General features: G+C 38.7%; 3 protein-coding genes across 3 annotated transcripts in view; all 3 read left to right on the forward strand.

Annotated features, from left to right (window-relative positions):
• The first annotated feature begins 524 nt into the window (after positions 1-524).
• Positions 525-18814, forward strand: LOC119189078 (serine/threonine-protein kinase ATR-like). The gene is given in 29 exon segments (XM_037437838.1): positions 525-830; positions 972-1097; positions 1198-2620; positions 2703-3269; positions 5133-6600; positions 6711-6913; positions 7373-7509; positions 7671-7760; positions 8027-8211; positions 8408-8526; positions 8843-8946; positions 9152-9342; positions 9567-9706; positions 10049-10204; positions 10511-10737; positions 10995-11142; positions 11468-11578; positions 11735-11901; positions 12102-12231; positions 12562-12725; positions 13083-13239; positions 13520-13759; positions 15063-15300; positions 15458-15703; positions 16046-16202; positions 16573-16637; positions 17734-17917; positions 18573-18659; positions 18661-18814. Coding segments are annotated over 29 exon segments (7491 nt in total). The 5' UTR covers positions 525-693; the 3' UTR covers positions 18785-18814.
• A 2154-nt stretch (positions 18815-20968) lies between these two features.
• LOC119189079 (serine/threonine-protein kinase ATR-like) lies at positions 20969-23215 on the forward strand. Its single transcript, XM_037437839.1, has 2 exons — positions 20969-21246; positions 23034-23215. Exons 1-2 carry the CDS (start codon positions 21103-21105, stop codon positions 23160-23162), a joined length of 273 nt encoding a protein of 90 aa, XP_037293736.1. The 5' UTR covers positions 20969-21102; the 3' UTR covers positions 23163-23215.
• A 1873-nt stretch (positions 23216-25088) lies between these two features.
• The window catches only part of LOC115446331 (sodium-independent sulfate anion transporter-like), a 53893-nt gene continuing 51334 nt past the window's right edge, over positions 25089-27647 (forward strand). The window contains exon 1 of the mRNA XM_030172943.2: positions 25089-25112. The gene's annotated coding sequence lies outside the window, so the exon portion shown is untranslated. The remainder of the gene's footprint in view (positions 25113-27647) is intronic.

Below are 27647 nucleotides of genomic sequence, written 5' to 3' on the forward strand. Positions count from 1 at the left end.
TAATTTCAATTCTGGTTATTATCTAAGCCAGCTGCTCATTAGTCAACACGGCAATCCAATGGACAATAATTAGGTGCTGTGAACATCTTGTGCTATCGGGTAAACACAAAGATATTCACAGAAGTGTTTTTTTATGCTATATTCTATAGCGATTATTAGTAGAGACAGATTTTTTTTTCTAATTTAGAAATGGTTCTATTATTTCTATAAAATAATGCATAAATCATCTCTGTAACACCAAGCCCAAGGTTCTATGTTTCGCCCTTCTCCTTCCAAGTTGGGTGTTTACTTTTTACTAAATCAATCTCATCAATGTTATATTTTTTATTTGTACTCGCACTAGCGTAAAGCATTTTTCAGACCTGAATTCAATTGCAATTCCAGATGTATAAGCTAGGCTTTTATTTTGTACAAAAGTATTTGAATGCGTAAGACTGGGCAGTATGGTCGAATGACTATAGCATGTACTCTAAGGACGAATATAAAAAAAAGGTAATTTGAATGAAAATTTTAAATGGCGGGAAGCTCAATATTGTCAATGTCAGTGTCAACTGTTAGGTTTAATTAATATATAGCTGTTTATTGATAAAAAGTTGTAAATAAATGATTGAATCTTTGTTTTGAAGGATTAAATCTTCATATAAAGACCGCCGACTTTAGAGATTTTGTTTCAAACTCTAACTCTCAATCATAATGGAAAATGAAAACCAAGACGGCCCATTTACTGTGTGGCAAATGTTTAATGCCCCTACCATGGTGCTGTTTAATAACTTGGATCACGCCGTTGACGGTCTTGAGCGATTATTAACATCTATATTAAAGTTATCTGGGTAAGATATTTAAATTAAAACATTTAAGCTTTAAACAATTTTAGTATTCAAAAAAAGCTGCTTTGCAAAACCTCTTCACAAACTTTAACATTTATAATAATTTATTGTTTGTAAAGATTGAATCACTAAAACCTTTTGCAGTGACTTCTCTGAAGTTCTTGTCCCTAGAGTGGGATCATCAAAATATCCAGATTCATACTACAGTGCCTTTAACACATGGTTGTTGGGACGACTGCTCTATGTATGGTCAGTCGAAAAACTAGATAGGTAAGATCACTTTACAAAATACCAATATTATTACAGTAAATTTGTCACTAGTTATGTAGTATCAAAATTTATTTCTTTTAATGCATTTTTAATATTACAGAATTCATGAGGCAAGTAAAGATGCACAATTGAAAATACTTAATATTTTATGTGTTAATAATGCATCTTTTTATGACAAACTCCATTCAGAATATATATCAGTACTGCATAAACTAGTAGAATATTATAAAGAAAGTGTTAGTAATAATCATGAATATGCAACATTAGAGAACTTTACTCCAGAAAATGTGGTTATACCAAATGTACAGCTAAACTTAGAACCGATTTACGTAAAAATCCAAGATCTAAAGACCTGTAAGGTTATGATTGATTTAACACTTCAACTTTTATCAGAAACAATAGCAATAGATGCTTTGAAAATTCACCAGAAAGCAAAAGAGCATGAAAAACTTTTCCATTTAGCATTGTACATTCTTCAACACTGTGATGCTGATCTCAAATTGGTATCTTTAAATTTTTTTTCAATCATAATTGTGAACTTTGATCAATATGGAATTGACAAGTTTAAAAACAGTTTCCCCTGCATATATCAAGAACTTGTGCTGTTATTAGAAACAATGGTGCAATCTATGAATGTGTTTCATGAAAAAAGGGAGGTTGATACAAATTATTTGATGAAATTTTGTAAACTTTTATCTAATTTTATAGTAAATATACAGGATAAACTTGTTAAGGAACATGAGCAAGTTTTACTTAATATTTGCACAATTATTTTAAGTTCAAGGAGTTGCAAATTATATACTGCAGAATTAAGGAAACAGTGTCTAAGGTTAAGTAAAACATTGCAATTCACAGAAGATATACTGGGTCTTGAAAACATGACTTCAAGTGAGATTGAAGCAGTTACAGAATATTATTGTGAAAACATACTGTCTTGTATTCAAAATGAACAACACACTTTTGAGAATAACTGGTGCTACCAACAAACATTATGTGTAATAAAATCACTGAAATGTGTTGAAGACAGTAATATTAATCTATTTTTGATTAATCACCATATCAAAAGGGCTTTGTCTGCTCTAAATATATTACAATGTGTCTACATAAAAGCAAAGATATTAGATGTAACAGAAAACTCAAGTCCGTTAACTATTATAGATCAACAGATTACAACTTTGATGTTGAATTCATTATTCAAATTAATACAAGTCAATAAAGATCTGGTACTTAATGACACCAATTGTCTTCAGTCAGTTCTGGATTTGCTGTTTTGTATCATAGTTATTGATGATAACATGCATAGAAGTGTGTGTACTAAAGTGTTACAATTTATGTGTTTTCAAAACAAACCTCACTTCATGGAAAATGAGCTTGGGTACAATGATAATGTTAAATCATTGATTTTACAATACTTATTAGCTACAAAAATTGTATTGAAAGTAAAATTTGACAACTTATATAACAAATTTATTGCTTACTTGTTAGATTCCTTGATAAGTAACAAAACAGCCAATTTTGAGACAGTAAGTATACTTTGTATTACAGTTTTAGTATTATCAAGACAATTTAAATGGATGTAACTTGTATTTATGTAATTTTTTACAGGTAATACATTTATGCCCCTTACTTGTAGCTTCAAAAACTTATTCTGCAAGTAAACTTTTAGGTGGTATTTTAATTCAAGCCTTTGTATCTAAGTTTGCTAACATACAAAAAGAAGTAATGGAAGTTGTGCCAGCTATTGGTTGTATGTGCCTGAGTTCCTACATGATATCACTTCAACCAGCTAGATTAAAATTTGGGCAGAAAATATTCAAAAGTAATGACATAGTTATGTCAGTAATATGCCCCAAATGCCATAATTTAGAATGGAAGAAATTAAATGCTGAACAGTTTTACACTGAAATGCAAAAGAAGAATTACGAGGTGTATACAGAAAAAATGATACTGTCACCCAATAAACAATCAATAATTGTTGGCCTTAGAACTCTATTTGTGAAGTTTTTAAATCACAAACACTTAACAAATATCAATGATAGTGGATATTGGGATGTTTTGAACAGACTTTGCCTCCATTTCTATGTGTTTAAATTTGGTGTTTCTAATGAAATTATTCAAGAAGAGAATATTGAACATATTTTAAGAGCCCTAACACCCTATGTGGATGCAAGTGTAAGTACATTATTTATTTTATTTTCTAGCTTCTTTTTTTGCATCATAATATTTTGCTAATATGTATAGTTTTCAATATGGAAACAATTTTCCAAAATAAATTAAATAGGGTGTTTGACTGATGTAACCAAAAAATATAAAACTGCTCCAGGAGAGAGAATTATGGGCAAAAATATTTATCAAATACATTTTTTTGTTTAAAATGTATTGTAAATATTTTATTTTCGTCATAAAATTTAGAATTTCTAATCGGTAACACTCGCGCACACAAAAACATAGCGATACTGGCCGCAATTGCTAGTGACGTCATCGCACAACATTTATATGCTGGCTCCTTCATTTTTGCGGAAAAAGTAACAGATATAAATTCAAACCATTTGTTTTGTTTTTAAGTGTAGATCTTTGGATGCAGGTTAAATGTCACCATTGTCACGAATGTTTGTATATGTGCGATGATGTCACACAGGTATAATGTCATGTGACAACTCGTTTTAATGATTTTAATGAAAAAAGAAAATCACGGATTTTTTTATAAATTGAGCATATTTCAACAATATAAATAATATGGCCGCTATAAGTAAATAGTCCTCGATTAACAAATTGTATGTAAAACATACACTTTAACAAATTGTCTAACACCATATTGTGAGTAGAACAGCAAATCAAAACATTATTTGTTCACTACATGGAACTTATGCTTATTTGTGGATAAGCAACGGTATATTTTACCATTTTTTAAATTGTGTCTTATTTCCAACTTTCACTAACATGAAAAAGCTACTAGAAATTTTATTTTAATTTTATGACATTGATAGGACCATAAAAATCCATTTATATTTTAAATTTACGCGTGAAATCGCTAGCCACATGCTGCTTTGATTCATGACGTCACTCGATATTAGAAAACAGTTTTTATGTGTAATTTGTGAAATATCAAAAATATTTGTGATACTGATTTGTGCTCTCTGCTTTCACAGAATCGTCTTTCATAGCACAATATTTATAAAAGTAATCATTTCTAAGTCTATTAAGGCGATACCTCAAGGTCCATTTTCATACATTTCTGCCTTTAAAATTTCGTTATATTAAATTTTAAAGGCCGAAATATCCATGATTATTAATTATTTTTACGTTTTTCTTTCAACTGCGAGAACTAATCACTAACTAGACGTGAATTTAAATTCTTTACTTGCCAATACTTGTTTAGTTACCCAGATTAAAGGTGAAACAAAATGTATGAAAATTGACCTTGAGGTATCGCCTTAATAAATATAAGATAACTATTCGAAAAATCTCTACACGCTAATATAAAATATTGTAACCGACATATTACCTATATAGTGACATCACGATAGTAGCGACTACCGTTTCGAGCTTTTTTAGAATAAATAAGAAAAAAATATTATAGATTGAATAAAAAACCTTGTCTAATTTTTATGACTCACAATTAAATTATTCTGATTGCTCAAGGTGACGAATACTTTATGTATGCATTTATATATTTTTTGCAAACATTGTAAAATACTCTATTGTATTATTAGATTGACTGCCTCGGTGGCGTAGTTGTATTGCATGCCCGGTACAATAGCGCTATGAGGTCCTGGGTTCAAATCCCGGGTCGGGCAAAGTGATTTTTGGGTTTTTCTGCTCAGTATCAGCCCGGAGTCTGAAATTTGTGCCCGATATGGCGATAGGCTCGCCCCCTATCACATCATGGGACGGAACATACTTGGCGAAAAGTGGGTGCCCTAGTTGCGCCTCTGCATACCCCTTCGGGGATAAATGCGTGATGTTATGTATGTATGTATGTATGTATTATTAGTTCTTGTAACCTTTTAATTTTAAGTGGTCCGATTTTTACAGGAAGAAGACTCTGATTGGGCCTCTAACAAAGAAACAGCAGTAAATGTATGCATCACAATATTAGTGAGGTGCACAAAATCAAGTCTGGAAAGTAATGATGTCAGTCAACAGACCCACACATTAAACTTGATCAAACAGTTTGGAATGTGCGACAATGAAAAAATAGTATTACCCACAACTAAACTATTGGTCTATTTCATTATGCATCCCTTTGGCTGCCTGGGACCTAAAGCAGTGGTGTTTCTACGAGATGTCTGTGAGAGACACGGATTCACTCCGAATCAAGTGTACCACAGATACAAAAAGGACTACTGCAAACTCTTTGTGGAATGTAGTTTATACAATGGCAACGAGTTCGCAATATCCCTCCTCAAAGTTGTAAGAGCGTTTGGATTTGTAGGATATAGAGATTTTATTTCGAAAGATGTGCATCATTTCCTCCCGTACTTAATACCTTTCGCGGTGACGATAAATGAGGTACCATCAATGATTGAAGAGATAGCATCACTGGTCCAGTGTTCAGTTTCAGATTTCTTGATCGAAAGATTCCCTCACATTTACGTACACGTTTATTTGAATGAGACCAACGAAGTCTCGACGAAATGTTATGCAATTATCGAGAAGCTGACGAAGATGTCCATATCGAATTTGATTAATCGGCATTTTAGAGTAATATTAACAGAATTCTTGCTGCAATATTGCTGTAATCCTGAGAAAGTTTTGAATGCGTGTAGGTACCTAGCGTGTCATGATCCAGACGTCTCCACACCTAACGGCAGTAGTAACATGAGTACGGCGCAGATAGCTGATTTTCTGAATCCAAAGTTTTTGGGCGTTCTAGCATATTTTGATCACAAATTGGTAAACGCAAAAGTTGCTTTATCAGTGAAAAGAAAAGCGTTGAAAAGCTTGCCTGATATAATACAGTTGATGGGGGTGAAATATCTGACGCCGCTGCGGTACAAAGTACTCGCGACGCTGAGATCCGCGCTGCCGCTTGCCAAAGAGTTCCCCAAGATACTAGCGGAAGCATGGAGCGCGTTCATACACCACATAGATAGCATGCACCTGGGACCCTTACTATCCAGCCTGGCCGTCTCATTACTTCAACAATTTGACTACGCTCCGCAAGAAATTAACAAGATATTCCAATATTTAGTGATCAGCAATGAAAATCTTTTAAGTTCTCACATTTCCGATTTGTTTTTTCTGGAAGATACCAAAATATCGCCAAAAATAAAATTGGTCATAAGTAATCATGTGAAAAGAACACAACCGGAGGGATTTTTGGATAAGATTAAATGGTACTTGCAACATCTTAACCATGATATACCTACGATTAAAGTGTATGCCTTTAATCATCTCAACAAGTTACTGAAAAACAACAGAACTGATATACACAAAGGGATATTTGGAGGAAAGACTATCGATAACATAGTTGTGAAGCTTATAGATTCGCTTCTGCTCGGTGAGACATTTATAAATAGAATGCATAATATGTTTACAATGTCCAATATTCGGCGTCTCAGAATGCACAAATTATTATAATCAATTGATGATGTTTACACTTGTTTTCAGGTTGCAAAGATAATGATCCATTGGTAAGCGCCGCAAGTGGGGCCTGTTTGGGCCAATTAGGCGCAATAGAAGCGGGCCATTTGCCGCGACAGTACGTCCAGTCAAACAAATCCGTGTTCGCTTTTTCTATAGACGAAGACTGTTTCGCTACAACAGCACTGATTGAGCTTACGCGAGCGTTTCAATACGAAAAAGATACTATGGTAAATGAAAAATATTTTTTTACCTATTAAATTATATCTATTAATTGTTAGTATATTTTATGTTTGCCCGGATATCAACCACCGTACATAAGGTGCTACTGTGGGCCACGTAAGTGCGTCGCGTTCCGGGATCAGCCTGTGTATATGCGGTTCCATCAGGTCGGCATAATTGTGTCGGTTTTTGAATAGTCACCTCTCGTCAGTCGATTTTCTATTGGACCCCACTCCACTAACAACCAAAAATATTCAGTTAGCTTTATGAATGTAAAACATCATCTCTATCATTTACAACTATGTTACGTTTTGTTTCGACTTCCCGATTCTCGTTCAACAGCTCTATGTTGTAATTAATATGTGTGGTAATTATTAAAATGGTTGTTGGTATTGATATTTATTTAAAGTCTTATGATTCCCAAACAAGTTGACCTTCATATAAGATGTATTATATTTTGATTACAGAATATGGACTGTTATGCTTTGACTATACAAGAGATATTGAAGATCTATGAAATATCACCTAATGGAAGGAAAAAAGAAGTATGGGACAGTTTTCCAGAGCACATGCATCAGATTATGTTCCCGCTGCTTAGTTCCAGGTGTAGATCTAGTTATTTTTTAGTAATTTGCATTTGTTGCCAATTATGTCTTATTATTAAGAGTTACAAAAGTTTGACGGGGTTTGTTAAGGTGTAATACACCTCAACATAGGAATTGCATTTTTCCTCTCGTATTTATTTTCTTGTTTTTCATATTACAGGTATACGCTCGCGTATCCATCTCAACCGAAAAAGGCACACCCTCTATTCGGATCGAGTTACGCCACCACGTTTTTGGAATGGGCTCACAAGTAAGATCATTCCTTGAAAATAATATAAACATGTGATAATGAATTCATACATAATATGTATGTTGTTGTGTCGTTCTAAGACTTTACTATGCTTACTTTACCAAAATTGGACGCAGAATTTTGTTTTTATATTTCTTTTTGCGTTACCAACTCATGACGACTATTGACTAACCGAATTTAATTTCAGTCAGTTTTAGGACTTGTGCTGTGTAACTTAAAATGTTATTGAATAGCATAATTATTGAACGTTGAAATGTGTTTGTCAGTTGGGCGGGGCAGCTGATCCCGCTGATAGAGGCGGAGAGCGTGCGCTCGCTGCTGCGCGTGGTGCAGCCGAGCATGCGGCGCGACGCGCGGACGCTGTTCCTGTTCCTGCCCTACGTGCTGCTGCACGCCGTCATGTGCAGCGCCCACGTGCAGTACGTGCAGGACGAGATGATGGCAGTCATAGGTATACCTACACATGCTTGTTTTATTAAGTGCCAGTTGGATTACCGCACCGAGGTTTTCGTACAAACGATTTTTTTGTTTGAATTTAAAGTACATATTAACAGTGTTCAGACTTTTTCCTTTACCTGTGTTGTAAGATATCGCTTATTGCTAAATTGCATTGCATATCAAAATTTAAAAAAAATATTTTTCTTTAGGATTGCAAAATATGGATAATGAAATAGCCTCGTCAATAGAAAGAACCAAGTTCAAAATGTTGCGTCACATTAGAATGACACCGACGATCAATTCCGTACAAACTGAAGAAGGCAATCAGGTATTTAATAATATAATAATATCAGCCCTGTATTATATACTTGCCCACTGCTGAGCACGGGCCTCCTCTACTACTGAGAGGGATTAGGCCTTAGTCCACCACGCTGGCCTAGTGCGGATTGGTAGACTTCACACACCCTCGAAATTCCTATAGAGAACTTCTTAGGTATGCAGGTTTCCTCACGATGTTTTCCTTCACCGTTAAAGCAAGCGATAATTCACAAAGAATAATATAATATTTATATATTTAATAATATAATATTTTTATGTTATTTTTTTATAATGTAGTGATTTCATATAAAATATGTTTTTTTTAGAGCAAATGTAGTAAAACCGTATATACGCTCTTGGATTTCTTGAATAGATGGATTTTAGAATGGTGCCATTCGAAACCTCGCCCATTAGATAACAACAATTACAAGTAAGTGAATAGTAATTTTTTTTATTATGCTACTGTATATTCTACAAGTTTGTAAAATATTCTAATTATAGTCAAAATTTTCGTACCTAATAATAATGATTTCCTCCGAACTATTTATGGCTATTTTTTGCAACAGCATTTTTAGAAACATTATTGTTTTAGTTTGCACTTCTCTCCTAATAATTAATTATGTGTTTTTGCAAAGAAATATAGCGTCGTTCTTAGACAAGTTTGATAAGCTAACGATAGCCCGTGGGAATTTCGCTTGCGGGGAGCTGGAACGCGCATTGCAATATTTGGAATTGTATATGGAAGAAAACAAGGATGGAATGCAGGAACAACTACCGTTCTTAGCTGAAATATATGCTCTTTTAGATGAGCCCGACTCTGTAGCAGGTACGAAAAAACATTTTATGATTATCAGCTTTATTACGTAAATAATTGATTTCTTTTCTTCGATTTGCTTTTATAATTTTACTTTTGTATTTATATCTTATCGAATTAGGAATTAGAATAATATTTTGTATTTTTAATCGAGTTAATTTTAAATGTGAAAAACATTAACAGTTTCTTTTGAAATAAATTAAAACCTAATTACCGTACTATTATGTATTTTTTAGGTATTCTGTCTATGAAGAGGTCGGAGCCGTCGCTGAAGGAGTTGATCCTGGCGCAGGTGGTGACGGGGCGGCTGCAGGACGCGGCGCTGTGCTACGAACGACTCGCGCAGGAGGGGCAGCTGGATAAACATAGTTTACAGGTAACACATTTTTTATGTGTATTTTTCTAAAAACAAATCCCCAAAATAATTATCTCCATTCAAGATTTTTTGAGTTTCTCTTCCATTTTATTTTTAATCTTTTTTGCTAACTTAATTGAGTTTGTATGCATAGACTATCCCCAAAATAATGATTTCCAATCAAAAGATTTTTTGAATGGGATGTGTAATGGGATGATGGGATTTGTTTAATCGTTATTACTATAACTAACTACTTTATAAACTTGTATAATGATTGTGATCAATAAGGTCCTAGACATAACGACAAAATGATTGCGACTGATCATATTTTGTCTACCCAGAATAACTGTGTTTTAATTCCAGGGCATGATAGACTGTTACCTCGGCCTCGATCAACCGTTCACAGCGTACCGTTTGCTCAGCGAACATGACAATGAAGATATGATGGAGTTGTCGGCGGAGCCTTTGTGGCGTTTGGGACGGTTTGAGCAGCTAGAAGAGCTTGTCAAAAAACCTGTGGTAAATTATAGGACATTTTAAAATTTCGTATATATTTACGTTTTGACTTATATCTGTAATAAATAGTTCACAGCTTACAACTTGCAAACATGATTCAGTAGACTGCAATAGGTATACGAATATTTATTATTTAATATGTTTTTTTTTTATTTCTATCTTATTTTAATTAAGTACTTGTTCTTTTCGGCAACGCATGGAATAAAATCGCCATCAAAATTAGTACATGAAGGTAATGAAATTACTAGAAACTACTTCTATAATATTCTAAGGATGCCTTGTGAATTGTCCTGAAATAACTTGTTTCAGCCATCGTGCAAAGAAAACTGGGGTTTACTAATGGGACGAATTTTAGTATCGTATCGTAAGAACGATCACGACTCGTTCGTGACGTCATGTAAGGACGCTACTACGAGACTGTTGGCGCAAATGGACGGCGAGAGCAAGGGCGAAAGTGCCTTACGAAGCGGGTATCAAAGTGTACTAGGATTGCATATTATAGCAGAGGCGGAACATGCGGAAGAAGCTCTGAATAAGTATATCTAATTGTTAGATTTTTAGGACGATTAAGCAATTGTGGACTTTAAGATAATTGCCCACTAAGATTTCATTTGTTGATCGCTTGATTGAGTAAAAGTAACAAGTAATTGTGAAAGTACTGGATTTAACAACGCGCTATTTTGGGTGGATAAAACAACTACAAAATTGTTTAAATACATAGTAGTAACTCAACCGGAAATAAAACGCACGTTTCCTTCGAGGCACTTTTTATGTTATTTAATTCTGTTTACAGATTGAAACGCTTAAAGGATGGACAAGGGATAGAAATAATAAATCAGTTGCTAGACGAGTGGCGTCGGCGGCTCTCCGTAGTGCAGTCAGATGTGAGGACCGTTGAACCTTTGTTAAGGCTTCGAAGGATACTATTGCATCAAACCCAGGTTCTGAAACATTATGAATGAGAACATAGTATAATTATATTTTAAAAAGTCTTCTAAGAGTTTAGGTAGAACTTATTATGAGTGAAGACATTAAGGATTAGGTCTAGAGATATACTACAAAATTGATATAATGAAATCATAGAACAGACAGGGAAATATTCGAGAGTAAGAAGACATAAGCTCACAGATAGATCAAATAAGAAGTATTTTAATTGTGTTGTTAACAGGATTATTAAATATTTATTACATTGTCTGTTCCTTGTGTAATTTTGCTGTTGTGATCTTATTGTACTTTATGTGTTCCCATATTTATATATATTTTTAGGAATTACTTAAACCAACTCACGAGATAACGGCTAACGGATTGAAGACATGTATTGGTGATTTATGGCTACAAAGTGCAAAGCAAGCTCGTAAAGCGGGTATTTTTCATCAGGTATCCTTTTTATATTTTACCTAACATATTTGAATACCAAAAGATCCTCACAGTAATTTATTCAATCTATTTCCGTTCTTAATTATTACGTTGGCAATATGTTTACATTGAACAGCGTATTTCCAAAATTGGTCCTTCGAGCAAGGTTTTTTACAGGCCTACATGTACATACTAAACGCGGAAGAGTATCATCCCGAGGAGTTGTTCATAGAGAAAGCCAAGATGTATTGGGCGCGTGGACAACATGAGCAAGCGTTCACGACATTACGTCGAGGGCTAGACGACGCTTATCCTACTGTAGAACGACTTACTAATGATCAGAGGTAAGAAAATAATTAATATGGAAATTTTAATGCCGAGAGTGAAAAAAAAAACTATAACCATTTTTTTATGTTGTAGATAATTTGTTTTGTTTTATACACATGAATAAGTAAAAAAAAAACTATTTGATTTGCTTTATTATCAATATAAATGTTTTTATTTTTACGTGCCTCTGATAATTAAGTTGGTATTTCTATTACAGAAAAATATGCGCGAAAGCGAAACTATTGATCGCTAAATACAACGATGAGACAACAAATGTGGATGTCGATGTTAATATAGGATACTATAAAGAATCTGTTGAAGTTTTCAACCAGTGGGAGAAGAGTTTGGTGAGTTAAATTTATGGTTGTATTATGTAATATAATTGAGCCTATTTTAAACAGGCCTTATTAGGTTGATTGGTTTTTAATTTTAATATGATAATTTTATAAAAATAAAAATTGAGGGGACCATGTGGAATAAGTAAACATTTGTTTGAAAAATGATCTGTCCTACAGCTATGTACTTAAATAATGATAAATGTAAGTTTTGGTTGCAATAACATTATTATTAGCCATGCTCTAGTAAAAACTATTAATTAGAACTTTCCTGCAAATACTAACCATTATTTTCGTTAATTTTGTCACTCGTGATATATGTAAGAAAATGTTTGGTCCCAGGTGTGCCTCGGCGCGTACTACGAGAAAGTGAGCAGCGGCGACGCGGCCGCCTCCAGCAACGACATGTGGTCGCGCCGCCTGCACGCGCTCAACAGCTACGGCAAGGCGCTGCAGTACGGGCACAAGTACCTCTACCAGAGCATGCCCAGGATGCTGTCCATATGGTCAGTCTGTACACGTTACGTTATTTTATTTGGAAAACAAACAGTACAGTGAAACTTTAATGTTAATGGCAGTTAGACATACATACACTGATAAAGTTTTCACTGATAATAGTTGAGAATACCGTAATTAAGAGATTATGAGGAATATCGATAATAATTGTTATTATCGATATTCCTCATAATCTCTTATGTTCATTGTTGTTTTAATTTCTAGTATTACCATCATCTTTGTCTTCGACATCATCAACCCTATCACTACCTTCACAATTGTGATCATTAGTACCGTTTAATTTTTGTCATACTGGTCGGCATTATTAAGGAAAGGTAAAAATAGTTAACCTTTAAACTTAATTGCAGGCTTGACGTAGAAGTGACATCATCTGATACAAGCGTGCACACAGTGTTGGCTAAGATGACAGAAATCATACAAACATACTCGGAGAGACTGCCGCTCTATCTCTATTTAACGGCGTTCTCTCAGATTGTATCGAGGATTTGTCACCCTGTGAAAGAGGTATTGTTATTAAACATAAGATGGTTTATTACAAAATATTTAATATATTAGGGAGGCGATAAGCATAGTGCAGTTAATATATTGCTTTATAATTTGTATTTGTTGGCAGTGCTGTAAGAAGGATATAGGGCTGTCGTATACAAACTCTCTGGCCGCCTTAACGCCAATTTGTAAGACAGGTCCCTATATAGTTGTCCGATTAGCCTTATTTTGGCCGATAGGAGTCGTAGAACTTGATTTGTAAAAATATATCTATTATCATCAGGATTATTTTGTCCAGGTATACCAACAACTGAAGGCGATAATCGTGAAGCTGATCCTGGCGTACCCGCAGCACACGCTGTGGATGATGATGTCGGTGATGAAGTCGAGCTACCCGCAGCGCATCCAGCGCTGCAGCAAGGCGCTCGCCGACCCGCGCCTGCAGCAGCCCGCCATCTGCAAGCTCATCCACCACTTCACCACGCTCGCGGAGAAGCTCATCGAGCTGTGCAACAAGCCCATCGCTGGGAACGCTTCTGTGAGTCCTAAATCGGCATGATGTCTATGTGCTGAAGGAAATCATTGTAAGGATCGGCTATAAATATTTGATGATACTTATGTAATCTTGAAGAAACTGTATTATTGGACCTGGATAGTTTTTATTTATAGCAAAAAATAGGTGAACTAGAAAATGGTTCTTTTTATAATACGTAATTACGTATACGGTCGCTTATAAAATAAAACTCTGCCTCCAATTATCTCATAATTTACAAAACGCAAAGTTTTAGCATAATTTTCAGTGAAACCGGCCCATTAGATGCATATTTGTCTGGTAGCACTAACACCAATGCCGGTCTATTCTGATTAGGGAAAAACCCCGGTGTCGATAGCAAGGTGTAGATATCAATATCGACTGTTCAACAAACATGGCTGACAAACGTCCGCTATATGAATGAGCAGATTTACGGGAAGGATACTACGGAAAATTTAAGAATATTTATAGACAATCTAAACACTGGATGTTTGTTTTTATCATATAAGGAAAAATATACGGCTCTATAACAACGTAGTTGTTACGCAGACGTAAATATCCTTAAGACGCATTGAATTTTAAAAGGAAATATTCTAAAGAATCTGTTACATATTGTTGATTGGTGCGACGTCAAACGCAGGTGACCTTCGAAACTTTTGATTCACATGTCTCTGCTAATCAATTATGAAATTACCCAACGAAATACTTCGTTTGCCTATCTCATTTTCGACCGTCAAATAGGTTGGTGCTAAATGTGGCAGGCGCTTACAATTCATTAACTTCTCATGAAGGAAATCGTTCATAAAAGGGTACGTCATAATTGCTTGATCGAGGTGTAATTCTAAGAATACCATTGTAAAAAACTTGGCATTTAGTTTTATCGGTTTGCAGGCGTAAATTATTATTTTGTATAATAGATAAATATCCATCACCCTTTGTTTCCTTAGTTAGATGTTTGTCCGTGATTTAGTAAGTCTTTCAAATGCTATAAGTCTGCTAGGGACGCTCTTAGCATAGTTTAGTAGCTCTACCGCCAAATAGGAGAAGACAAGCACTTGTAGGTTTTCTGTTTAGAGGACAATTAAGCTAATTTCTATGAATTATAAGACTTACATGATGAGCGCAGTATAATTTCCTGCGAAGCTTTCTTGTCCACAGTTTTGGATGTTGTTCAGTAGGTAAAGTGCTATGTGGTCCGCTTTTTATCAGCTTTAATAGAAAGAGGTTGTTAATAAATGTCCACTCATCCTGGAGCTCACGTAGCTAGACCAGCGAGCAGATCTAGTATTGAAAATTATCGAATTTTCAGACCACCACAGTATCTTCGTTAGTCAGGAGTCTGCCGCGTCTTCTAGAAAGTGACGACTTCAGTCACATCATGATGCCATTCCAAGAGTTCTGTAAGATCGTGCTGCCGTCTAAAGCAGCGAGACAAGAGCGCTTTGACTTCAACATTCCTACACAACCGCCGGTATACATCACCGGTATCAAAGAACATATTAGCATATTACCATCACTGCAAAAACCAAGAAAAGTCACGCTAACAGGTAAATCATATGCGATTACATTATATAAAAATTGCCATTAACTTTAAAATCGTAATGCATCTATTGTCATTTCTTTTGGCAATTTGCAAAGGTATTAAATATCGAATAATTTATAGTACAAAATATTCATATCATAATTTAAAAACTATGTTCGAAGGATCTGATGGCAAGATCTATATAATAATGCTGAAACCGCGCGACGATCTACGCAAAGACTACCGCCTGATGGAGTTCAACGGCGTCGTGAACCGATTCCTCCAAGACGCGCCCGAGACGCGCCGGCGCAGACTCTACATCCGCACCTACAGCGTGCTGCCGCTCAACGAGGAGTGCGGCCTCATCGAGTGGGTGCCCAACCTCGTGGGACTGAGGCCCACGTTGATGCACATTTATAAACAGAAAGGTACACAATAATTGTATTAGTTCTGTAGATTATTAGGTATTGTTTTGCTTTGCCAGGACATAAATTTATTCCGAGATTTCTTTATGTATTTTTCTGAGATATAATGTAAATAAATAGATGACAAAATATCTTCAAGTATGGTGATTCAGGATTGGTTCTATCAGCGTATTAATTTCATCAACATTTTTGTACCGGTTTCGATCTTATTATATTTATTTAAGTAACATTATGTGGATGTCAGAGAATAGAAAGAATTGTAAATGATGTACCTAATTTCTATGACCCGAAAGAGCTTTAAGGATTCATAAAACTATTCTTTTAAAATATAACTTCCTCTGATAGGCATTCATACGACTAATCGAGAGCTGAAAGAGCTAATGTGCGCAAGCAAAGATCCTGTGGAGAAAAAGAGACGGATATATGAGGATCAACTCCTGCCTCGACACCCTCCCGTGCTGCAGGAGTGGTTCCGACGAGTGTTCTCCGATCCTTATGGATGGTAATGTGATTTATACTAGCGAAAACTATCAAAAACAGAAGAGTAATTTAGTACCACTTGGTGAATGTAAACTATTTTTCGAAGACTTTTCTTAATAGACCTAATACTCAAGATACTCCGCCGCGTCTATCTGAACGCGAGAAATTGTAACACTACGAAATTGTTACGTTGGGAAAATATATAACTAGATTTTTATTACGGAAAAAAACGTGTTTTCAATAAATTAAAAATTAGTACATCTAGAAAAACATTTCATTTTCAATATATTGTATCATTTAATATTTTCCAAATTGTAAGCTGTATGACATGCAGTAACTTTTATGCTTCGCACTTTTTAATTGTCTATTAATTTAACATTGAATTAATTTAGGTATCAAGCCAGATCAGCGTATATTAGAACGGCAGCTGTTATGTCAATGGTTGGATATATTTTGGGTAAGTTTTATTTTTAATTTTAATTATATCTATCTATACTATTATATAAAGCTGAGGAGTTTGTTTGTTTGTTTGAACGCGCTAATCTCAGGAACTACCGGTCCAAATTTAAAAATTCTTTTTGCGTTGGATAGCCCTTTGTTCGTGGAGTGCTATAGGTTATATATCATCACGCTATACCCAATAGGAGCGGAGCAGTAATGACTAATCTCAGGAACTACCGGTCCAAACTGAAAAATTCTTCTTGCGTTGGATAGCCCTTTGTTCGTGGAGTGCTATAGGCTATATATCATCACGCTATGACCAATAGGAGCGGAGCAGTAATGGCTAATCTCAGGAACTACCGGTTCGAACTGAAAATTTCTTTTGTGTTGGATAGCTCTTTATTCGTGTAGTGCTACAGGCTACATATCATCACGCTATGACCAATAGGAGCGGAGCAGTAATGGCTAATCTCAGGAACTACCGGTCCAAACTGAAAAAATATTTTTGTGTGGGATAGCCCTTTGTTCGTGGAGTGCTATAAGCTATATATCATCACGCTATGACCAATAGGAGCGGAGCAGTAATGGCTAATCTCAGGAACTATCAGATCGAACTGAAAAAATATTTTTGTGTTGGATAGCACTTTGTTTTTGAAATGCTATAGGCTATATATCATCAAGTTATGACCAATAGGAGCGAAGCAGTAATGAAACATGTTGCAAAAACGGGGAAAATTTATTAGTTTTGAGAGCTTCCGTTGCGTGCGCTGCGTAAACGGTTAAAGTTATGCAACAATGATGTATGACGGGATTGTTCCTCTTAAAAAGTTCTAAAAAATATATTATAAAACAAAGTCCCCGCTGCATCCGACTGCCTGAACGTGTTAAACTCAAAAACTATCCAACGTATTAAGATGAAATTTGGTATGGAGACAGTTTGAGACCCTGGGAAGAACATAGGCTCCCGGGAAAATATATAGCGTGACTTTTATAACGGAATACTTTAGCCCGAAAAACTTTGTAACGCGGACGGAGCCGCGGGCAAAAGCTAGTCGTTAATAATCTTGTATTATATTATCATCAAATAAACGCTATAATATATTTCTATATAGGTTTAGGAGATCGTCACGGTGAGAACATATCTTTTGACTCGACGAACGGGGACACCGTGCATGTGGACTTCAATTGTTTGTTCAATAGAGGGGAGGCGTTTGAATGGCCTGAAAGGGTCCCGTTCCGTTTGACGCATAATATGCAGGCGGCGATGGGGCCGCTCAAACACGAGGGGATGTACAGGTAATTAAAAGTATTTTTGTTTGACCTAGTAACATCTTTAGTCTTTTTCTTTCCTTTTGCTCTACTTCAAAGTGGGGTTGGCGTAGCACACTTTTTCATGTATGTTTTATAATGTTTTTCATTTAGCTATACGAACGGCTGGCTGTGTGACGCCGATCCTTAGTCTTTGTAATTTTATCAAACAGTAAGAATGTATGTTAGGTCTTAACTTTTAACGTAATTGTAGAGATGATCGAATGTGTGGAAAGTTGTTGTGTGTTGATTGATTGATTGAAGATTTGACTCCAATTTTTTGTATGCCGAGTTTTTATATTTTTAGTAGCAACGGATTTTTACCAATATTGAATAGGAACTTTCATTTCGGATATTACCTGTTTATTAAATTGAAAAATTGTAGTGTGCTGCTCCTTGTGATGTTTTGTAATTAAAAATGATGTTGCAATTATTTATAGGCAGGTAGGTCTCATTATCAAGTAGGCTTACTGGTCTCGCCTAGCATAGTAAAAACATCACGAGATATATAAATATTAAGAACGTTTATTCCCGATTTCAATAAACGGCCCCAATCTTAATCTTCGAAAACAGCAATCATGAATGTTTTTTGAAATCGGCGGTTATTTGAAAAAAAAAATGTTTACGCGTCGCATGGTGTCAGGAAAAGCTGCGAGGCGGTGATGCGCGTGCTGCGGTCGCAGACGGCGGCGCTGATGTCGGTGGTGGGTCCGTTCGTGTACGACCCGCTCGTCGTGGGGCCGCGCGCGCGCGCGCGCCGCGCCGCCGCCCGAGCGCACCAACGAGCAGGCGCTGCTGCACCTCGCGCACATCCGACAGCGCCTCAACGGGATGGTATGTGGCGTCGTTGTATAGCGTGCGCGGTCGCAGACGGCGGCGCTGATGTCGGTGGTGGGTCCGTTCGTGTACGACCCGCTCGTGGCGTGGGGCCGCGCGCGCGACCGCGCCGCCGCGCCGCACACCCGAGCGCACCAACGAGCAGGCGCTGCTGCACCTCGCGCACATCCGACAGCGCCTCAACGGGATGGTATGTGGCGTCGTTGTATAGCGTGCGCGGTCGCAGACGGCGGCGCTGATGTCGGTGGTGGGTCCGTTCGTGTACGACCCGCTCGTGGCGTGGGGCCGCGCGCGCGACCGCGCCGCCGCGCCGCCGCCCGAGCGCACCAACGAGCAGGCGCTGCTGCACCTCGCGCACATCCGACAGCGCCTCAACGGGATGGTATGTGGCGTCGTTGTATAGCGTGCGCGGTCGCAGACGGCGGCGCTGATGTCGGTGGTGGGTCCGTTCGTGTACGACCCGCTCGTGGGGCCGCGCGCGCGACCGCGCCGCCGCGCCGCTACACCGAGCGCACCACCGAGCAGGCGCTGCTGCACCTCGCGCACATCCGACAGCGCCTCAACGGGATGGTATGTGGCGTCGTTGTATAGCGTGCGCGGTCGCAGACGGCGGCGCTGATGTCGGTGGTGGGTCCGTTCGTGTACGACCCGCTCGTGGCGTGGGGCCGCGCGCGCGACCGCGCCGCCGCGCCGCCGCCCGAGCGCACCAACGAGCAGGCGCTGCTGCACCTCGCGCACATCCGACAGCGCCTCAACGGGATGGTATGTGGCGTCGTTGTATAGCGTGCGCGGTCGCAGACGGCGGCGCTGATGTCGGTGGTGGGTCCGTTCGTGTACGACCCGCTCGTGGCGTGGGGCCGCGCGCGCGACCGCGCCGCCGCGCCGCCGCCCGAGCGCACCAACGAGCAGGCGCTGCTGCACCTCGCGCACATCCGACAGCGCCTCAACGGGATGGTATGTGGCGTCGTTGTATAGCGTGCGCGGTCGCAGACGGCGGCGCTGATGTCGGTGGTGGGTCCGTTCGTGTACGACCCGCTCGTGGCGTGGGGGCCGCGCGCGCGACCGCGCCGCCGCGCCGCCGCCCGAGCGCACCAACGAGCAGGCGCTGCTGCACCTCGCGCACATCCGACAGCGCCTCAACGGGATGGTATGTGGCGTCGTTGTATAGCGTGCGCGGTCGCAGACGGCGGCGCTGATGTCGGTGGTGGGTCCGTTCGTGTACGACCCGCTCGTGGCGTGGGGCGCGCGCGACCGCGCCGCCGCGCCGCCGCCCGAGCGCACCAACGAGCAGGCGCTGCTGCACCTCGCGCACATCCGACAGCGCCTCAACGGGATGGTATGTGGCGTCGTTGTATAGCGTGCGCGGTCGCAGACGGCGGCGCTGATGTCGGTGGTGGGTCCGTTCGTGTACGACCCGCTCGTGGCGTGGGGCCGCGCGCGCGACCGCGCCGCCGCGCCGCCGCCCGAGCGCACCAACGAGCAGGCGCTGCTGCACCTCGCGCACATCCGACAGCGCCTCAACGGGATGGTATGTGGCGTCGTTGTATAGCGTGCGCGGTCGCAGACGGCGGCGCTGATGTCGGTGGTGGGTCCGTTCGTGTACGACCCGCTCGTGGCGTGGGGCCGCGCGCGCGACCGCGCCGCCGCGCCGCCGCCCGAGCGCACCAACGAGCAGGCGCTGCTGCACCTCGCGCACATCCGACAGCGCCTCAACGGGATGGTATGTGGCGTCGTTGTATAGCGTGCGCGGTCGCAGACGGCGGCGCTGATGTCGGTGGTGGGTCCGTTCGTGTACGACCCGCTCGTGGCGTGGGGTTGCGTGCGCGACCGCGCCGCCGCGCCGCCGCCCGAGCGCACCAACGAGCAGGCGCTGCTGCACCTCGCGCACATCCGACAGCGCCTCAACGGGATGGTATGTGGCGTCGTTGTATAGCGTGCGCGGTCGCAGACGGCGGCGCTGATGTCGGTGGTGGGTCCGTTCGTGTACGACCCGCTCGTGGCGTGGGGCCGCGCGCGCGACCGCGCCGCCGCGCCGCCGCCCGAGCGCACCAACGAGCAGGCGCTGCTGCACCTCGCGCACATCCGACAGCGCCTCAACGGGATGGTATGTGGCGTCGTTGTATAGCGTGCGCGGTCGCAGACGGCGGCGCTGATGTCGGTGGTGGGTCCGTTCGTGTACGACCCGCTCGTGGCGGCCGCGCGACCGCGCCGCCGCGCCGCCGCCCGAGCGCACCAACGAGCAGGCGCTGCTGCACCTCGCGCACATCCGACAGCGCCTCAACGGGATGGTATGTGGCGTCGTTGTATAGCGTGCGCGGTCGCAGACGGCGGCGCTGATGTCGGTGGTGGGTCCGTTCGTGTACGACCCGCTCGTGGCGTGGGGCCGCGCGCGCGACCGCGCCGCCGCGCCGCCGCCCGAGCGCACCAACGAGCAGGCGCTGCTGCACCTCGCGCACATCCGACAGCGCCTCAACGGGATGGTATGTGGCGTCGTTGTATAGCGTGCAGTGGCGAGGAGTTCTAATAACCCCATTCCTTGCAATTAAACTAATTTTCGGATTTTATCGCGGTTTTAATATTTTATTTTCTCCCGACGTTTCGAAGACTTTGCAGCCTTCATGGTCACGGGGGGGACTGAGGTGTTGTTCATCCGTAAATTCAAAGTTACAATCACCTAGATAGAGAATAGAAAAATGAGATTTTTTTCGCGAAGTACATTAAGGCTTAAACTATGATATCTCAAGAAAAATATGACAATTCACTGATAACTTTATACAACAATCAAAAAAGCTGTGTGCGCTTCTCAAAAAGGCCTTGACTCGTGAAGGATTTGAACCTCCGCCCTTCGATGTTCAAGCTTTAGTTTATATCGATGCTCTCACCTACTGAGCTAACGAGTCTTGTGTTCGGTTCAACCAATGTGAGGAGCCATTCGTTTGACATGATGTCATGCTGCGTCTCTATATTTCGGGAAATTGGGCTACATTCCAACTGCAATTTCGGGTGCATTATCACAGAAATGTCTAGGATTTAATAATAAGCATTAATATAGCAATAAGCAAGCACTGGAAACTAGATATAAGAGAAAATAAAATAGGCTCAGAAACATTTATTAGACCTACACTGTCTCCACTCGACCTTAAGTTTTAAATATATTAACCGCAATAAGTAGCAGATTGATTCTTTCATATGTATTAAATAATCAATTACTAATATTTTTTCGTTTGGTTTTATTTATTAGATTTTATTTATGGAATGTGGGCGCTTTTCCGTTCCTATAATATTTAAACCATGTACTTCCGTATCATGAAATTCCAATAATCGTAATTGCAACGTATTTCCATTGTGTTGTATTCTCGTGCAGTTCCTTAATTGGAAACTGCTATTATATATAAATGTTCTAGCCTTGATTACTATTATATTGTATTATTTATTGTTTTTTTTTTAATATTCAAAATTTACTAATTATAATATCTTTGACTTTGAAAATCACGCGATAACAATGATGCAGCAAAGTTAAAAGAATAATTATAATTTGTCACATCGTGGAATTTCTTTTCAAATTATAATATGTTACATACACATAATCTCCAATGTTTTCTTTAGAAATCAAGAAGACAAATGTCAAACAATTGTTATGTGAACCTTGACAATAACAATAATTAAAACAATTCAAACAAAGATACGTTAAAGACTTTGTTATGTTTTGTTTTATTTTTTATGTATGTACTATACCGACCGCAGCAGGAGACTGATGTCACCATTCACCGACCACAAACGACACTTCTGGCTACATTGCCTTTATGCAAAGTGACTGAGTTTGTATGTATGCTTTTAAGCGGAGGTCTCATGATTTTTCATGATTAAATTTAATTTCGTTTAAAAAGACAAATACAGCGGCATTGTCGACTGCAGTTGGACAGCATGATTTACCCGGTTTAGGGTTGCGATGACTTCCCGCAGCGAAATAGTCGGGACCATGGGCATTTGTTTTATTGACGGCCGCAATATTTAACTTTATAAATCCGTGGCAACCTTAACTTAGCTTATACATCTGGACATGTAGCTACGATGCTTTCTATTACTGTTAATGCTAATACAAAACAAAAAATAATGTGTAGGAATGACATATGCCAACGATAAGTCTATCGCTAGGATAAGTCATTCCCATACATAAAGTTATCTTTAGCGATTGTGGAAAGGCATTTTAGCTACGGCCATTGCTTGCCATGCAGTCAGGTTTGGAATCTATTTTATTTTTCCGCAGGTAAGAACAAAGAACAAGCAACTATCGCTCTCTCTGTCGCCTGAAGGGCAAGTAGAGCATCTCATAGTGGAAGCGACGAGTATCCACAACCTCTGCCAGATGTACTTCGGTTGGGGACCGTTTTTGTAAAGCACCTTTTATACTTTTTTATTGCTGTGATAATAAAATACATGTTAAGATCATGCGTTTTCTTTTCCTTTAAATTTTATGTGAAAAATCTTTACATATTACAACTCGCAATACGGTAGAAAATTGATGTCCATATTTAGTATGCATTTGGTGCCTACTTGCCTGTGCTAAATTCGTCGAATCCAATGCGTCCGTGTTTGTAGTAGTTTAGAATTGAGGAAAAATTTAATTGGGTGAACGTGAAATGTGAACTGACACGGTGTCATGCGTACAGCTATCTTGGTGGCGTAGTTCTAATAGGTATGTGTGCGACAACTTCGCTGAGGTCCTGGTTTTGCATCCTGGGTTAGGCAAAAAATAGTTTTGGTTGGGATTTTCCATCTTAAAAATGACTCAGTCGCAGCTCGGAATCAGGAAGTTAGCACAGTGAGAAACCCGTGCCACGGAAAGCATGTAAAGCTGTTGGTCATGCGCCTGATGTCTCCGGTCATGTCGGATTGCTGTCTCACCGGACTATTCGAGTGAAGGAACAGAGTGCACCTGTGTATTGCGCATACACTTGTGCACTACAATACCTATCTCCAGCGAACCTGGCTGATGTTTGTTAAGATACGCCATGGCCGAAATTCGGCTAGGAGGGATTCGTTTTTTTTCATAAGTACAATACTAGCTATAGATTTTAAATTTTACGGATGCACATGGCTCTTAGTTGTCAAATTGTATGTTTATACGTATGAGTGCGTGCGCCGATACCTACACCATCGATATAATAATAAAACGGTTTGACAATATTTGATCCGAACGAATAATTATTATAATAATATATACATTTATTACTGGCTGCATGCAGTTACTTCCTTGCCATGGCATTGGCCGCATTTAATATGCGTAACAAATTTTAAAAATGCTCTATATGTGGGTCTCCGTTTCCTTCCTTATACAAAGAAGTTGCAACAACCTTTGCGTTATCAAGTTTTATTGACATTTTGTGCTGACAGGCTACGGATGAGATGCCAGCGATGACTCCTTACAATACATGTACATCCGACAGGACCTTAGATATCTTTTATGATTAATCTATCATCATAGGTTTATACTTATTAAGAATAAACCTATGATAGAATTTATCGTAGATTATAAGTAGACAATTTATTTAGATGTAGAATGTACTCTGCGAGAATGATTACACTTTGACGCCTCTAGAGAGAGGGTTAGGCTTGGCTAGGGGCTTGTGTGCTGTTGCTCCCCAGAATATGAACTTGGATTGTAGAAACTTATTGTACCTAAATAATATCAAACCTATAATTCTTATACTAAAGATAATTTTAGATACGATTACGGAGACGTGTTATGTTTTTGTCTTGCTTGCTTTTAAGAATTGCGCAAAAAGTTAAGGGAAACGATTGTGCGAAACAACTTTAATTGCGATTCTCTTTTTATTCAACTAGTTATTGCAACTACAATCTGCATTACCGGTAGTTTTACCTTGGCCCTGTCACTAAATATTGCTATCGCTTTGTGTAAAACTGTTTTCCTCAATTAACTTTTTAAATTGTGATTTAAGAGTATTTAACTACCGGGATATTTCTTATAGAAATGAGATTTATTTTGTATAATAAATCTTTAAGGATAAATATTTATCCCCATTTCTGAAGTGAGTGAAAATCTGGTGTTTGGTCGTTGGGAAAATAAAGCAAAGTTTGAAATAAAATAAACCTAACCAGAATTTAGTTTATATTTTGACTTGTCAAACATATTGCGCGTAGCTTTGTAAAAACGGAAATTAATTAAAATTTCGTATCCATTATTTTTTTATTGGTAACTAAAATGCATTACCTGTTTAATGTGGGGACTCCAGAACGCGTGACCAATAGTAAAGTAAAGCCGAAGTAAAGCCTACGGATCCCTTCGAAAGTGTTTGGATATTATTCTTGTGAAAATCCCAGCCAGGTAAGAGACTTTTATAGTCACAATGTCTTATCACTCCGCCAAATAGCCTCAAACCATTCAAGCATAAAATTTTAGGCAATGTTCCAAGAGTTTGAATCGTGGACAAACCATAATTTGATATTTGACCCACAACCCGCTGTTGCATAAACGGTCTGTTTGGACTAATAATGGGTCAGTACTCAGAGGATTGTTTATACATTCAATTAATGCTATTGATCTCAAAATTAGTTCGTGCGGATTTGCAGTAGGTAAACCAAAAATTAACTGTAAACCCTTCAACGTTAAATGTTCACGCACATTGTTTTGCTGTTGCAGATGGAACTTGGGAATAAACTTTTAGACAAATCTGTTATTTACACTTATCTTTTGTGTTTATAATAATAATAGTTACAGCGAATATAATTTATTTACTAATATAATTGAAAATAGAATGGTACGCCACAGCAAAATGGCACCCACCGTACCCTACTATTGTCTGTTTTCTATTGTGTTACGATTCGCGGTTGATTAATTTTTGTCTATGCAGTAATGTTTATTGCATGTACTGGTAATTTCATGATTACAATAATAATTCGCGGTCACACCATCAGCCTTCATTGAACAATAGGAAATGAGTTTAACCAATTCTGTTTTGATTCTATTTATATAAAGCGAATTACTATCTACTTATACGGAAGTATTAGGAAACAACTATCCTCCTAATAGTAAAGTTAGTATACATACACACCCGCGCTTTTATTTCTGAAGGGGTAGGCAGAGGCGCACCTGGTGCACTTACTTTCTGCCGTGTATATTCCGTCATATGATGTGATAGGGGCACAAATTCTATACTCCGGGCTGATACGCAGTGGAAAAACCCAATATCAATTTACTCGACCCGGGGATCGAACCCGAGATCTCATCACTGCAGCCCTACTGTGAGTAATACAACTAATAACCCACCGAGGAAGTTAGTAAATAAGGATTCAAAAATATTGACGTCACACAGGTGCTTAGGCAGACGTTGGCAGTCACTTTTTTGTGATGGTGTGACATCAAGTCCAACTAGTAAATAAACTTTAGTATCCACTTGCTAAGGTATAATAGGATGTACAAATATCTTCATTATTACTTTTTTTGTGATATAGGTAAGCTACGTACCTACCTAAATACATAAAAGAACCCACGAGATTGTGACAAATCGTTTCTGAATCCATACTAAGATCTTTAAGGTATTAACAATTAAGTCGTACACTCGATTTAAGAATACCGAGAGTCAAAATAATGGATGTCCGATGCACACAACATATACATTACACTTACATTAATCGTTTTTATTTGAGAATCGAACACGCGGCCTCTAGTTACCTACGCTGTCTCTTTTATATTTTTATCGCCACAAGAAACTTTTATTTATTTACCTACTTATTAAAAAGGGTCAATTTCCATTTCGAATAAGTTGTCTAATAATGCATTTGGTGGCACATAGGCACCGTCGTTTTTATGAAATATGAATGTTTTTCAAAATTTTATCAAATTAATCCGGCTAAAATGCCAAAATAAAATTAAAGGAATTGCCTAAAATAATATTGTATCGTCAATGTAATTTTTAAAACTGAAAGCTTGTTAGGCACAATAGATTTTTTTTTAACATAATGATGTTTAAGGATGAATACGTTGTTACGCACATCATTATTTTACATCTTAAAGATGAAAGGCTTATGTAAGGAACGCTAAAGTGAGCATGTTATAATGAGTTGGAGATTTGATGTAAAACGACTCTTATTTCTTAAAAAAATATAATATTATTCTGCTTCGTATTGTGTTGAAATATCTGCATGACGTGATATAAGCTATTCTATTGATGATCTTTGTTGACAGTATCATAGAAACTAAAGTCGGGTAGGTACTTAGAAATAATAGTTGTACATAAAAAGAGGAAGGAAATTAAATTATTTTAAAGTGATGTTTTGCATAAAATGCGTCCACTATTTGACGAGAAGTAATCTCGAGTTGTCCACTGTGAAGGCAATATTATGTTAGTAGAAGAGTTGTTATGTAGGTACTTAAAGTTAAGGGGTTGTTCCGTTAAAGTCTTAGTTAAATCGGGGGGTTAGCATGCACTGTCTGGTGGGCGGTCGTTACGTTAGTTTTCTTAGTTTTTGAGTTATAATAATAGGTTTCTGATATAAATTCTGACGTGCCGATCTCATGAACAGTCGATTATTAGTAGTAATAGTTATTTATTATTTGGAATGTCCCATCCATATGGTCGTTCTGCAACATAGACATAAAAGATGAAACCTAGCCCTTTGGAGGGTTCTCCAGAGATAAAAAGTGCGTTCGTAATGTGGACATCTTGATGAATGTTGTTTTAAACGTTAAATGCATAAAAGAATTACGTGACTTCAAAGTTGCAATCAGACACCTTTATGGCACATTTTTAACGGCAAAAAAAATTAAAGCAAACGTAAATAGATAAATAAATAAATGTAATATGTAGGTAATAATACGTTATCACAATATTTAAACTTCAACATATTTTATGAAAATCAT

This window comes from Manduca sexta, chromosome 12 (genome assembly GCF_014839805.1).
Source record: "Manduca sexta isolate Smith_Timp_Sample1 chromosome 12, JHU_Msex_v1.0, whole genome shotgun sequence".
NCBI lineage: Eukaryota > Metazoa > Arthropoda > Insecta > Lepidoptera > Sphingidae > Manduca > Manduca sexta.